We start from the raw sequence: 13,636 nt of genomic DNA on the forward strand, positions 1-13,636 counted from the left end.
TTCCTCTGATTATTGCAGTTGGCATCTACTAACGGCGTGTTTGGTTTCACAAATAAATAACTGACCGTTTATTTGCCTAGAAAGTCTTTTTATTACAGATTACTATGATATTCAAAATCAAAATTATGATTCTCGATATAGTATATTATTTATCATGTGTTTGAATATAGTATCTAAGAAAAATTATGAGGATTTTAAACTTATAAGTTATAAGTATATAATTACTATTATTATGCATCTGATTAATAATTTTTGCTTTGATTATTACGTCAATTAGTATGCTAATTAGTTATTTAAAGTTAATTAATTTATAAATTTAAAATCTTAATAAAATAAATAACTTTTCAAAATTTATATTTTTTCTTTTTTAACATCTTAAACTTTTTAAATAAGAAAATATGAATTGTGTTATTTTATATTTACATGGCATGTTCATCTAATTTATTATAGAGTGGGGTAAGAGATTCGTTTTAGAAATCGAAAATAATAGGTCGATAATAAATAAAGGAAATTGAATACTCCTATTATTCTACTTAATTTGACTACATTTGTTAGTCTGAAAAAATGTATGTTTTATGGTGAATGAGTTTTTCTTTTTTATGGAAATTTGACTTGATTTTTTTGTTATATTCCCATGGATTCTTTCATCTAATTTACAAGAAAATAAGAAATCGAGAATATAACGCTTTTATTTATCTTTTGTAAAATTGTACTCCATAATATTAAACCACGCCTACTCAATTATCTATACAAACCTGTATTTCTAAAAGAAGAATCAGATTCTCAACCTTGTTAAATGGACGAGGATGAAATTCAAAAATTGAAATAAAATATAAACATTAGTTACACTCAACTTAAAATTGAGAGTTGAATTAAAAGTTTAGGACTTTGATGGCTGGTTTAGAGCAGTTCACACCAAACAGATCATAAAACCAAATTATTATATCACACGCTTTACACGCGGATGTTCTACTGCCTTGCGTATAGATATAGTAATACGGAATATTTTATTCTCTATCAAAATGGAAAAAAAACCAAGCTTTTGGACTGCTCTGTCAATTTTTGCAACCGATTTTGGTTCAAACAATTAAATATTCTGTCTATTATTTATAGTCTCTTATTTTTATTTTAACTCGGTATATCAGAGTATCCATATTCATGCTCTTGTCAAAGAGAATGGAAGTGGGTCTGGACCCACTTTTACTCTCTGCTCTTCCGCAAGAACATCATACTCAAGGGTCACATCATTCTATTATTCAATTTAAATACTTCAATTACTAAAAACATTTCAACAATATTAAAATGCATTAAAAATACCCGAAATACTATTACAAATTACTAAATATTTAAAAATTACATAATTAAAATTTTAAAAATTACATAATTAAAATCCTAAAAATTACATAATTAAAATCCTAAAAATTGAGGTTGAGAGAGTTGTTTGGTGTAGTGTGATTTTTTGTGTTGAAATGGAGGTATTTATAGATGAAAGTGTGAATTTTGGGATAAAAATAATGAAAAAATAAATTAAAAGTGTGGAATAAATGGATATATTTTATTGGGAAGTGGAAAAATATTTTTTTATTAAATCCGAAATTTTTATATTTTTTGAATTAAAAAAAAATGGTAAACCAACGGCCAATCAGAGCATGCCACATCGCTGCTCGTGCTCTTGTCGTTGGCACTGCGGTGCTCTTAGCTAAGAGCAGGGCCGTGCCGTTGGCAAGAGCACAACGGTCAGCAGGGTACCCGCCGTGCCGACGGCACGGCTCATGCTCTTAGCTAAGAGCACCGATGTGGCTCTAAATTGTAAAAAATTATTTAATTTTGTAAAGAAAAATAAGGAAATAATTTAGTGGAATATAGACCACATTTTTATATATTTATTTTATAATAAAATGTGAGTGTAATGATTTAATTGAATAATAGGTCAATTTACTTAAAATGGAAAAATGCAAGTGATATTTTAAATCATTGGCATCTCAAAATAAGAATTTAAATCAGTGACAAAAAGGAGCATTTTCTTTTCCAATGAAACTAAGAGCACCCGCAACGCGTGCCGCCGGAGTTCCGCGTGCCGTTCCGCCGGAACGGTTTCGCCGCGGAACGCGTTGCGGCGCACCATTCCGCTCCCATTCCGTTCCCATTCCGTGCCGGGTGCCGACGGCACGTAACGCGGCACGGCTTGTGCCGCCACGCGCTGGGGCGACGTGGCGCTCCCCGCTTCGTGCGTGCTTCCCACTCGCCGGCCCGCGAGTGGGACACGTCAGCGATGACGCAATAATTAATTTTTTTTTAAAAAAATTGATTTTTTTAAAAAAAAATTAACGGCAATATTACCGTTTTTTAAACTTTTTTAAATTTTTTTATTTTTATTTTTATTTTCTTATTCTATAAATACACCTAATTTATTACATTTCACACACAACTACACATCTACTCTTCCTAAATCAACATCAATTCCTCTCCAATTTTCTATTTCAATCTCCTTCACAAAATGTCCGGCGACGGGAATTACGGCGGTGGCGGCTCCGGTGGGTGGGATCTCAACGCGTTAGGCGATTGGGAGACCATGTGCAACACACTTGGTGGTTCCGGGTCGTCGATGCCGGGCACCCAGGGGTCGGCGACGCCGGGTGGGTACCAACCACCCACTTTCGATGTGGATGCCTACGCTCGACCACCCGTCTCGCGGCTTTCTCAGGTTTTGTCTCAGATTCGGGAGGATATCCCTGTTGAACCCACCCAGGGAGGAGGCCGAGGCGGTGGAAGCTCTAGGGCTGCGTCTGAGGCACCCGAGGAGGAGGAGGAGGAACTGGAGGATCTGGGCCGGCATCCGTACAACAACGAAGAAACTAAGGCGGTGTACACCGCCTGGCTCACCGTCTCGTACGATCCCATCGTCGGGAACCAACAAGCCGCCAAGTGTTTCTGGGAAAAGGTCCGTGATGTCTACCACCAGACTAAGCCGAAAGGGGCCCGGAAGCGCAAATATACAATGCTCCGTGCTCACTTTGGCCGAGTCGACGTACAGGTCAAAAAATTTTGCGGCATCTACTCGTCCGAAGCGGCGAACTACCAAAGCGGAGCTTCGGGCGCCGACATTCTGAGGGCGGCTTTGCACGTCTTCTACTAGGACACCGGTCTACAGTTCAAATATGTTGATATTTGGCAGCTCGTCAAGGACGAGGAAAGGTGGGCCGGCGGTATCCGCTCGAGCTCGGACTCAACCTCAAAGCGCACGAAGCACACGGCGAGCGGCAACTACTCGTCTGGTGACACCGGTGAGGCCAGCGAGGGTGAACCGTAGGTGTTTGGGGGTACGGAGCATCCAACGCCCGACGAATACGGGGGATCCAGCCGTGGGCGCCGTCGGCCGCAAGGGGCGAAGGCGGCTAGAGCGAGGAAGGGCCGAGGCGAATCAAGCCAGTCAGCCTCGGGTTCGGGCTCGCGAGGAGGCTCGGACACACTTATGGTGGCGTACATAACCGCCACAATGGCGGACACTTCCCGCTTCTCGTACGCCCAATTCACGGCCTGGTGGAACGGAATTGTGCATATGGCAGGACTACTTGGTCTTCCTCCTCCCCCTAAACCTCGACCGCCTCCGGATGATGATTCGCCAGCGGAGTAGTTTTTTTATTTTCCCACGTTTAATTGTGTGTTTTTTATTTTGTGTTTTTTATTTTTTTTAGGATTTTAATTGTGTGCTTTTTTTATTTTTTTTAAGTTTAAGTTGAATTTTTTTTAATGTTGTGTGTTTTTTAATAAAGTGTGGTTGTTTTTTATTAAAGTGTGTTTATTTAAATTGAATTGGGTTGGAAATAAAAAAAAATGAAATTGAATGAATAGTAATTTAAGGAACGGTTAAGGAACTGAGGGTTGCAGGTTTCGTTCCTTAGTTAAGGAATGGAGTAAAAAAGTACAGTGGGGCCTTCAAATAGTGGTTTAAGGAACGGTATAGGAACAGCGTTGTGGATGACCTAATAAGCCCGCGCAAGACGTAACTCATTACTCAATTGGATCGAGGGGTAGATTTGCCCAAACCATTGTAACTAAATCATGAAAGTTGATTTCCTCTTTTTTTTTTCTAAAGACCAAAATTTGTCACTATCAAATAAGCTGGCTAGTAGGAACAGATTGGGTCAGGAAACAAAAATGTTACTCCCCCGTCCCATTAAAAATGTCCATATCTTTTAGTGACACGGAATTTTAGGTGGAGCAATTGTTTGTAATAAAATCGAGTGAAAAAAAGTAATTGAATATTTTAATAAAAAGAGATACGGAAAATATATATTTTTAAATATGGAAAGTGGATATCTCGAATAACATAAATTATAAAAGAAAGATGGACTTTTGAATGGGACGTGAGTACTTGATTTTTAATTTATGTTCCAATCATTGTCGCGTAGATTTTAGAAATTTTATGATTTTTAGTGATCGCTAATAAGCTTTTTTAATTGAAATAGAATCAACAGTTTTCAATCAATATATTCATTAATCAATTATAAATATCTTTGTTCAACGTTCGATTAAATTGTTAATTATTACCGTTTGATCTCTTAAGCAATATTCAATTTAGATAACAAGAATGATTAGGATAAAAATTAGTGTTATACTAAAATCGTATGTTAGGGTGGAGCATCCACGATAAGAATATCTCAGTCATAGCCCAACCATAGCCTAGCCACAAATTCCTCCTGCCACATCATCAGCACGAAAAATCCTCCTGCTACATCATCAGGACAAGCAAATAGCCCAGCAATAGCCTAGCCACATCACTCAAAATTATATAAAACAAATAATTGACAATCACACAAAATACGGAATTAAATTTACGACACAGATACGGAAAAATTCAATAATAATATTAAAATTTTAAAAAGTACATTAATTAAAAAAATACACTTCATTAAAATTAAAATAACATTACAACATCCTCATTAATGAGTTTGTCCCACATCAAAAGTGGAACATAAAACATTAAAGCATGTCTCTATAAAAGAGAAACAACTAAGAATGAGTTTGTCCCACATCGAAAGTGGAACATAAAACATTCAAAGATGTCTCTATAAAAGAGAAACAACCAAGAATGAGTTTCATAAAAAAAATATTAAATAAAAAAAAATTAAAATTTTCGCTCGCCGATCGAGAGCCTGCAATAGCGGCCAGCCGATCGGTGAGCGCTCAAGAATCGGCGTGCGCTCGCCGTTTTTCTCGTCGATTTGGCGCTCGCCGGCTGCAATAGTTCAGCGAGCACCAAAAATCGGCGAGCCAGTGCGCTCGCCGCTATTGGAGATGCTCTTAAAGAACGGGAATAAAAATTAAAACTAAGTAGTGATTACAAGGTATACAAATTCTATTAACAGAAAAGGACTTAGCATGAAATTGAAGTCTTTATGCTGAAATGTTATAGTGGTAATTTACCTAAAGAGAATTTTAAAAAAATACCTGAAGAGATTTTTCAGATGGTATAATGCAAACAAAAATGTTCACATAAATCATATCCTTAATACTCTATTCATCCATATAAAAGTCATGAAAATACTTGTAAACAACACAAATTTTAATGCAAAATTGATAAAATAAGAAAAAAAATTGTTGAACGAAAATGAGATTCATCCCAGTCTCAGTAGATAGAAAAAGTTAACGTAGGTGGATATAGTCTCATTTTAGAGGCAATTCGACAGAAAAGATAAATAAATAAAACATGATAAAAACACATAGTATTTTAGATCATTTTTAGTCATATATCTTCAAGATGAGTTATCTTCAAATGAATACTACTCCTATTAAATCCTTATACAGCAAGCACGTCGCAAGAAGAATCCAAAAAAATAATTCAAAATCTCAACCACAAAATCCCAACTGAACAAGAATCTCATTATATTCAAAATCATACAAAAACAAACCAAATTTATATGCACCTTCAGATAAATCTCAACACAACAATAATACAAGGAGAATTCATTAATATTCTGAGTACTGAACAGCTCAGACATAATAATGCAAATGAATAGCTAAAGAAATCAGCAAAAGAAGAAAGACAAAAAAAGCAAAAGATGAATGATATAACAATCAAAGGTAACTTAAATTGTTCCACAGCACCACAAGAACTGAAAAACAACCATTTAACTCTTGCTTGGATCTTCGATGTTGACATCAATATACATCGAGCATACATGTACACGCCATTCGAGCATAGCCGCAGCATGGAGGTCTCTTTTCTCAATCAGCACTTTGCAACAAGCAAAATAAAGCACAAAAATGTAGGTGCATCAACGCACCTGTAGATTGAGAGCAGGGAGAGAATCTCATCCATCGAATGGCAAGGTTGAGAGGTAGATGACTGAGTACAAGAATTTGTGGCAGTATTTAGAAGAGCTCCTCTGAGTTGAACTTATTCCAAGCTTCCTATTAGGGCAAATTAAACTCGATATCAATGGAGTTTCTAGCAGAAAGTAAATAGTGTCCGAAGATGAATACCCAAAATTATTTCCCAGCTTACCATGTTTTGTGCTCAATAATTAATCAAACATGCAACATGTGGATTTTTTAGATAAGAGTTTTAGGAAATGGTAAAACCTCATCATAAGAAGAGTACCTTTAGCAAGTCAAACACCTTTTCAGCAATGTATTTCTGTTGGAGGTTAGCACCCTTTTGCTGCACCTTGTCAGGATGAATGCAAAGAGTGGCTTTCCGATAAACCTTTTTAACAGAGGCACCAGTGATCAAGTCTGTCAATGACACAGGCTGCCAGCCACATTCAGGCCAAAGCACCTGTCACCCAGGGTATACCCAGTTTGCATTTTATAACCATTTAGCAAATACCAATTTCATACTCCCTCCATCCATGATTAAATGTCTCATATTTGACCGGCACGGGTTTTAAGAAATTGTTTGACTTTATAAAGTAAAGTGGGTAGAAAAAGTTAGTGGAATGTGAGACCTACTTTTATATATTGATTTATAATAAAATGTGAGTGGAATGAGTTAGTGGAATGTAGGGTCCACTAACCAAATATAGTAAAAGTGAAATGAGACATTTATTAGCGGACGGCCGAAAAAGGAAAAATAGGACATTTAATGGCAGACGGAGGGAGTATTAATCTAAATAAAGCACACCACCCAAAATAGTACTATAGCCGGGTTAAGAATTCTGCCAATATCTAATACTCCCTCTGTCCCACCATAAGTGATTCGTATTCCTTTTTGGGACATCCCATCTAAAATGAGTCATTTCCTTTTTTAGCAATAAACAACACATTTACTCTCTCTTACTTTATTTCTCTCGCCAATTAACCCTTCAAACATCATTTTCTTAAATCTCGTGCCCAAAAGAATGCCTCGCTTATGGTAGGAAGGAGGAGACTATAATTTATAAAGATCATATGTAAGATTCTCTACTTTATTCTCTCGCCAATTAACCCTTCAAACATCATTTTTCTTAAATCCCGTGCCCAAAAGAATGCCTCGCTTATGGCAGGAAGGAGGGAGACTATAATTTATAAAGATCATATGTAAGATAGGAAGATAATCAAACACACATATTGCAATGTTGATAACAGTGCTCGCAAATTTGTTTCCTTTCCAGCTGCCCAACGCTTGATTTCAAAATCTAAGGTCTCAGCAATCCTCTGTAACCAAATAAGATTGTGGTTAAATTGATGGAACACCTTTTCACACACAAAAGACATATCAAAAGGAGCAGCTTGAGTTTGCAATCAGACTTTCGTGAAAAAAAAAACTAAAAAGTACTAATACTTTTCGATAAAAAAAAAGTACACTAATTTCAAAGTAAAAAATGATCCTCTGGCAAACACTGATAGGAACAAATGATTGTAGATTTCTTGTTTAGATATTATAATTTGTTAGGAATATTGTATTCATGCTTATCCTTTAGACTATTATAATTAGTTAGGAGTCTTCATTAGTTCTTATAAATAGGGCTTTGTATTCTTCAGTTTAATTGTTCAGAATTATATTAAGATTTCAGCTTTATAGCAGTGGCCTTTTCAGAGGATGGCCTCTTAGTCATAGGAGGATAGTTATCTTTATCTTTGTTTATTTTCTGCCTTATGTTTTCCTTTTTTGGTTCTTCCTTTTTCGATATTTTTTATTCTTGTTCCAGCAGTACAGCATAGGCCTTTTCTAATACACATGCATCCTTTGAAGGTACATAAGCCATTAGCTATGTATTCACGAGAAAATATCTACTTTTGTTTCGGAAACTCACGTGTCTTTCTTCTTGTTCCCTCTGAGCTTGAAGGTCCCGCTGATTTTTTTCAGCCAATGCTTTGGCCTAAAACCACAAGATCCACAACTCAATGATAGAAATCATAGAATGAAGAATGACAAATAGAAGATGAAGAAAATTCTAAAGTAACATGGCGTATACCGCTCTCTCTTGAGTGCGTTGATGGCGTTCCATTCTGGCTCTTCTTCTCTCTTCATTTTCTCCTTCAACTTCCGGAAATTCTCCAGATGCTGTAGTAGCTTTGGAAGCAAAGTAATTCCCATGGGACAACAGTCAGCGACAAACAAATGCTAAACAGCATTTTGACGTTAAAATGACATGACAAGGTGATATACCTCCAAAAATAGAAGATAGGTCATCAACAAAGTTGCTAGTGGAAGAAGCTTTCTTTAAGTTAGATGATGCCCCAGTTGATGGCGGCGTCCTCCTTGCAGCTTCAGACTCACCCTTGCTCTGAAATTGTTGATCGAAGAAAGGATCCTAAAACATAAACAAAGAGAAGAATATGACTTAGTGTGAATGCAAAACCTAATGAATAGGATCCATAACTGTGATATGTAACTGAAATTCATGCATTAGCCCTTACGGTTGAGCTTGTTCTTGCTCTTGGTACACTGCTTGCTCGATTCATGCTGAAAAATGATTCTAAATCATTGTCGTTCTTTTGTTGATTCATCTTTGCAGCTGAGGCAGCCCTTTCTCGAGCTTCTGCGGCAGCTCTCTCCCGAGCCTCTGCTGCAGCCCTTTGAACAGCAGCTCGTTCAGCTTGGCGCCTCGCATCTGCTTCTGCCCTTACTGCTGCAGATCTTTCCCGCGCTTCTTTCTCCTTTGCTTCTGCAGCAGCCCTTTCCCTAGCTTCTGCAGCAGCCTTCTCCGCCCTTCCTTTAGCTTCTGCTGCAGCTCTTTCGCGGGCTTCAGTTTGTGCCCTCTGAACTGCTGCTCTTTCCGCGCGTCCTCGGGCTTCAGCATTCGCTTTCTCAACAGCAGCCCTTTCAGCTTTTAATCGAGCTTCAGCAGTCGCTCTTTCACGTGCCTCGGCTGCTGCTCTTTCACGAGCTTCCCTGGTAGCCCTTTCTACAGCTTGCCTAGCCTTCTCCCTCTCAGTCTCCCTTAATTTCTCCCTTTCAAGTCTCCTTTGCTCCCTTTCTTCCTCTTCCTTCTGTCTCCTTTCACGATTTAATCTCTCTTGACTTTCCCTATATTCCTCCTGGCTATCTTGTTCATCATTCTCAATTGGCCCAGGCTCTCTATTTCTGGAAGCTTTTGCATATTCTCTTTCACGGACTTCCTTAGCATGTCTGAATTTAGCCTCTGCTTTGTCCATAGCATCCTTCATAGCAGCAGCTGATGCAGCAGCAGTAGAGAAATCATTGGTCTCTGTACCGTGGTGAAGATTGGCACTTTCGTCGAAACTGTTATGTGGCCTACCACTGGCAAAGTCATCAAGCTCATCAAACTGTGAGACGGGAGGGCTCTTGGCAGAAGGCCTGGTTTGGGGGTGTTGATTATAATTTGATGATGATACAAACCCATCACTCTGCTTTTGGAAACTGGAAGTAAAGGAACCTGTTTCTGACATTGAAGCTTGTCGAGGTATGGGTGGAGGTGGTCGTGATGGTGGTGGAGCAGCAGTGGGTTGTGTAAAAAGAGGAATCTCTGATACAGTCAGCCATACTTCATCAGACTTATTTCCTTGTCCAGATGTAGGAGACATATCAACCTCTGAGACCGTTTCATAATATTGGGGAGGAGAAGTTTGGCCAGAAGGTTTTTGAAAATCTGAAGAAACATTTGGCACGTCAAACAAGGGAGGTTCCTGATCTACAGGAACATTGTTCATGTTGTTGCTCTCCGAAAATCCAAAATAAGAGTTCTCCATTGGTTCTCTGGCATTAGCAGGTTTGGGTGTTTCAGATCGAGAAGGACTCCCACCCTTCTCTCTTTTATCCTTTCCAGAGGAAAATGATGCAGGTTTTGCGAAAGTGCTGAGAGGATCTATGTAATCAAATGCTCCTCCACTACCAGATGAAACTTCAGCCCTCGTGCTCCTAGATTTATTAAATTTACTAATTTCGTCAAGAGGATCTTTAGGTACTGTGAACGATGAGTGTTGTGTCGAACTTGACTCCAGAACTACAAAAGGATCATCCAAGCCATTCTTTAAGCCCGAATTTGGCATAGAACTCCATCCTGACTCTGGAACTGATCTGGTTCTACAAGGAAAGCAAAGAAGCTTCAATGGCGCCTGGTAATAATTTATTTATTCTAAACCTTATTTCAGAGAATCTTAGTAAACATAAATTAGCCAGAATGACACAGCATTATCAGCCCCAACAGTGATAAATATATTGGGAAAAAGCATCAAGAGCAACGGCATCACTTGATATGAGAGAAATTTACATTAAGTGTAATTCTGTGTGGGGTCAGAGAAGGGGCAGTTCAAGGAATTCTCTCAATTTGGGTTACATAATTCAATTATAACCCACACTAAGGTACCCAAAAGTAAATCCAAATCTAACCTTGACGTGTCAATTGTACAAAAAAATGGGAGTTCATTGTGTCAAGTTGTCATTCAATTCTCCTTACTCCAAATTCTTTCCTACAACTAATAAGATGACTACAGGTTATGAAAGTATTTCTTTTGCAAGAGAGGACCACTGGAATCTAGTAACATTAACTGCAACAGACAGACTAGTTCCCTTTCAGGCAATTGATCTTGATTCACATGACACATCTGCACCACCCAAAATAAACTGCCTGTTTTTAGCTGATTGCTGATTATTCAACAGTTGGTGATTCTAAGTTACTAGTACTACTTAATGGCAATTTTTTATTGCGGAAGAAACAAAATGAAGTGATATCCAGCCATATGAAATCAGAGGCAAAGCACATGAAGGATTGAAAACTGTATCAGTTGTAGACATGAATCCTGTCCTTCATTCAGAGACCCATAAAGAACCAAATAGATTTCTATCATAACTCTCCTTCCCTTTAAAACCATTGATGTGTACATCAAGCTAGAAGGATATTGTACATTACTAAAACCAACCAAGAGTCCATATTTGTGAAACCATAATGGATATTTCAGCTAACAGGAAGGAATGCTGTAAGCAAGAATTACTAATTTTGTAACAGCTGATATAATTCAAACAGCAATAATTTTCCACAATTGCAAGGTAAATTTTTAAGCCTTGGTCTTTTTTGTACCATAATACAGAAACTTCAAGCAAATTAATGCTGGAAAATACTGCAATCACATGTTCATATTTACTAGCATCAGCAACAATTCTACCGCATTTACAGGTGACGCGTATTAATAATAAATAAATTTGCATTCAACCAAATATGAGGCATAATATCAGAAACCAACAACAAAGAAACTCATTACGTTTTCAGGCCATAGCAATATCAATCGAACACTTATTTAGTGCGCCACATATTGCATACTTGGACCAACAATACACATGCAACAAACTAATATGAAGACGAATCAGAGTGCAAGGGTGAACACATAATCAGATCTTCAGAATTTACCTGTCTCTAACAGGGGAATTGCTACTCGCAAACCCAGCAAATAAATCATCATAGCCCTTCGAACTTGAGCTGCTTTTAGCACCACTACTAATGTTTTCATCCCCCACTTTTTCCTTCCTCCCCAAATTCCCCAACAAATCTTCATATTCCCTATTTGGACCATTGCCCATTGAAGGCGAGGACATGGACACAAACACGTCATCGTCAAATTTCACAGAAGGGGGCGGTGATTTGCTCTTCAATCCGGGGAGCCCATCGAATATATCCTCGTCATATACCGGCTTATCATACACTGGCATCGAAGATTTATTGCTACTACCATTCTTCGGCGGTTCAGCCGCAGCAGATGACTTGAAGATTGAATCATAGTCGAAATCGCTCTGCTTATTCATGCCGCCGTAGTTTGAGCTGGAGGTGTACTTTGGCTGGCCGCCGAAGACGTCGCTGAACAATGGATCGTCCATCGATCGACGCTCCGGCGCATTAGACCTCATCGGATTGGATTTCCCCCGAGCTCCCAATCCAAAATCGCGGGCGAGCACATCCAGATCGTCCATCCGAATAAATAAAAAAGCGGCAGATCTAATCTGGAAATCGACCCCAGCCGGCAACCAAAATTGGCTGGATCCGGAAAAAATCGAGCGCGATCGGATGTGGCAAATGCTCCAATCAGATGGATTCCTCTTTGATTGAGAATGGATGCTCGTTGGAGTGATGATCGCGGTCTCAATTGAGCCTTCGGCGGGGGGAAATCTGAACCTATACGCACAGAAAATGGTGCATGTATAGGCAGAGATTAGTGAGGTAATTAACTGTTGCAAGTTGGGAATTGGAAAGAGAGGAGACGAAATTCGATTTAGGGTTTTCAAATTTTTCTCTCAAGGATAAAATATCTGTGTCTATATCCTTGTTCTTCGCTGTCCGACTCTCTCTATTGCCAATTTAATTTAAGTTTTTCTTGATTCATTTTTGTCATTTAATTTATGTCCGTGTTTGTAAAAGTAGACTTGACTTTCTATTAAACTGTAAATTCACTACACAATTTACCTTGTGCTAATTGGATTGATTTATACATGTAATTAGATTCATTAATGGATACAATCATTTATTTACAACGCAATTTGTGATTGCAGCCTAATTGGAGTCCGCTAAAGAAAGTTAGGACCGTTTTACAAAAGTCGCACATTCCAGAGAGTTTAACTGGGCCGAACGTTTTGAAGACAGAAGACTGCCCGACTAGGCTTTTCGGGGATTCACACTCGAGAGAGTCTTCAAGCTTGGGCAATCTAAGGGCTTGATTTGGCTTGGATCCTTCTTTTTTATCCAAACTTGTTTTATTTTTGTTTTATATGTACTTCTAATATAAACAGTATGTTGGAGTTTTTCCACATCAACTTTTGAACATTGTAAAACCCTAGAAACTCTCTAAGATCTTCCTCTTCAACTTTGAAAATTTATCAAAATCCATTTATGGATGCATTTAATCTTTTTGTCGGGCTATGATTAATGTTAAAGTATTCTTATGTTGCTAGTTTAGTGAAGTCATTTAGGTTTTTGCTTGGTGAGTAAAATTTGGGCTATCATCATTTCATTGTCTTGGAAAAGCTCCAAGGTTTCGAACCAGTAATCTAATTCATAGCACTTTCACATTCTTTATCCACTATCACTATTTTAAATGTATTTTTCTTATTGGTTTTTGTTGGGTTATTTTGAATATTGCAACTATGACAAGGATGACTTCTTGGCATCTTGAAATAAGCTGTGGGGGTGGAATATCGTGCATCACCAATAAAGAAGAAGCTGTATTGTTCAACTCTGCATGATATAATTCGGCTCCGCCCCCA

General features: G+C 38.1%; 1 protein-coding gene across 3 annotated transcripts; it reads right to left on the reverse strand.

Annotated features, from left to right (window-relative positions):
- Positions 1-5,899: 5,899 nt before the first annotated feature.
- LOC121761722 (auxilin-related protein 2-like) lies at positions 5,900-12,726 on the reverse strand. 3 transcript variants are annotated; one of them, XM_042157348.1, is made up of 8 exons: positions 11,793-12,726; positions 8,845-10,465; positions 8,594-8,738; positions 8,400-8,497; positions 8,238-8,303; positions 7,549-7,638; positions 6,605-6,781; positions 5,900-6,414 (listed from the first exon to the last, which is right to left on the reverse strand). In XM_042157348.1, the coding sequence occupies exons 1-8, from the start codon at positions 12,347-12,349 to the stop codon at positions 6,376-6,378; spliced, it is 2,793 nt and encodes a 930-aa protein (XP_042013282.1). In that variant the 5' UTR covers positions 12,350-12,726; the 3' UTR covers positions 5,900-6,375. The 3 variants fall into 3 exon arrangements, with proteins under 3 accessions (XP_042013282.1, XP_042013283.1, XP_042013281.1); XM_042157349.1 differs by having other exon boundaries at positions 8,400-8,488; positions 8,845-10,471; XM_042157347.1 differs by having other exon boundaries at positions 8,845-10,471.
- Positions 12,727-13,636: the final 910 nt, after the last annotated feature.

Source organism: Salvia splendens, chromosome 13 (genome assembly GCF_004379255.2).
Source record: "Salvia splendens isolate huo1 chromosome 13, SspV2, whole genome shotgun sequence".
Taxonomy (NCBI): Eukaryota; Viridiplantae; Streptophyta; class Magnoliopsida; order Lamiales; family Lamiaceae; genus Salvia; species Salvia splendens.

Bases quoted from the DNA above. Each gene is read 5' to 3' on its own strand.
- LOC121761722 (XM_042157347.1), bottom strand. From the start codon at position 12,349: ATGGACGATCTGGATGTGCTCGCCCGCGATTTTGGATTGGGAGCTCGG. The intron at 10,472-11,792 runs GTAAATTCTGAA...CTTTCCTTGTAG, and splicing joins AATTCCCCTGTTAGAGACAG to AACCAGATCAGTTCCAGAGT. The intron at 7,639-8,237 runs GTGAGTTTCCGA...ATTTGGTTACAG, and splicing joins GGGAACAAGAAGAAAGACAC to AGGATTGCTGAGACCTTAGA.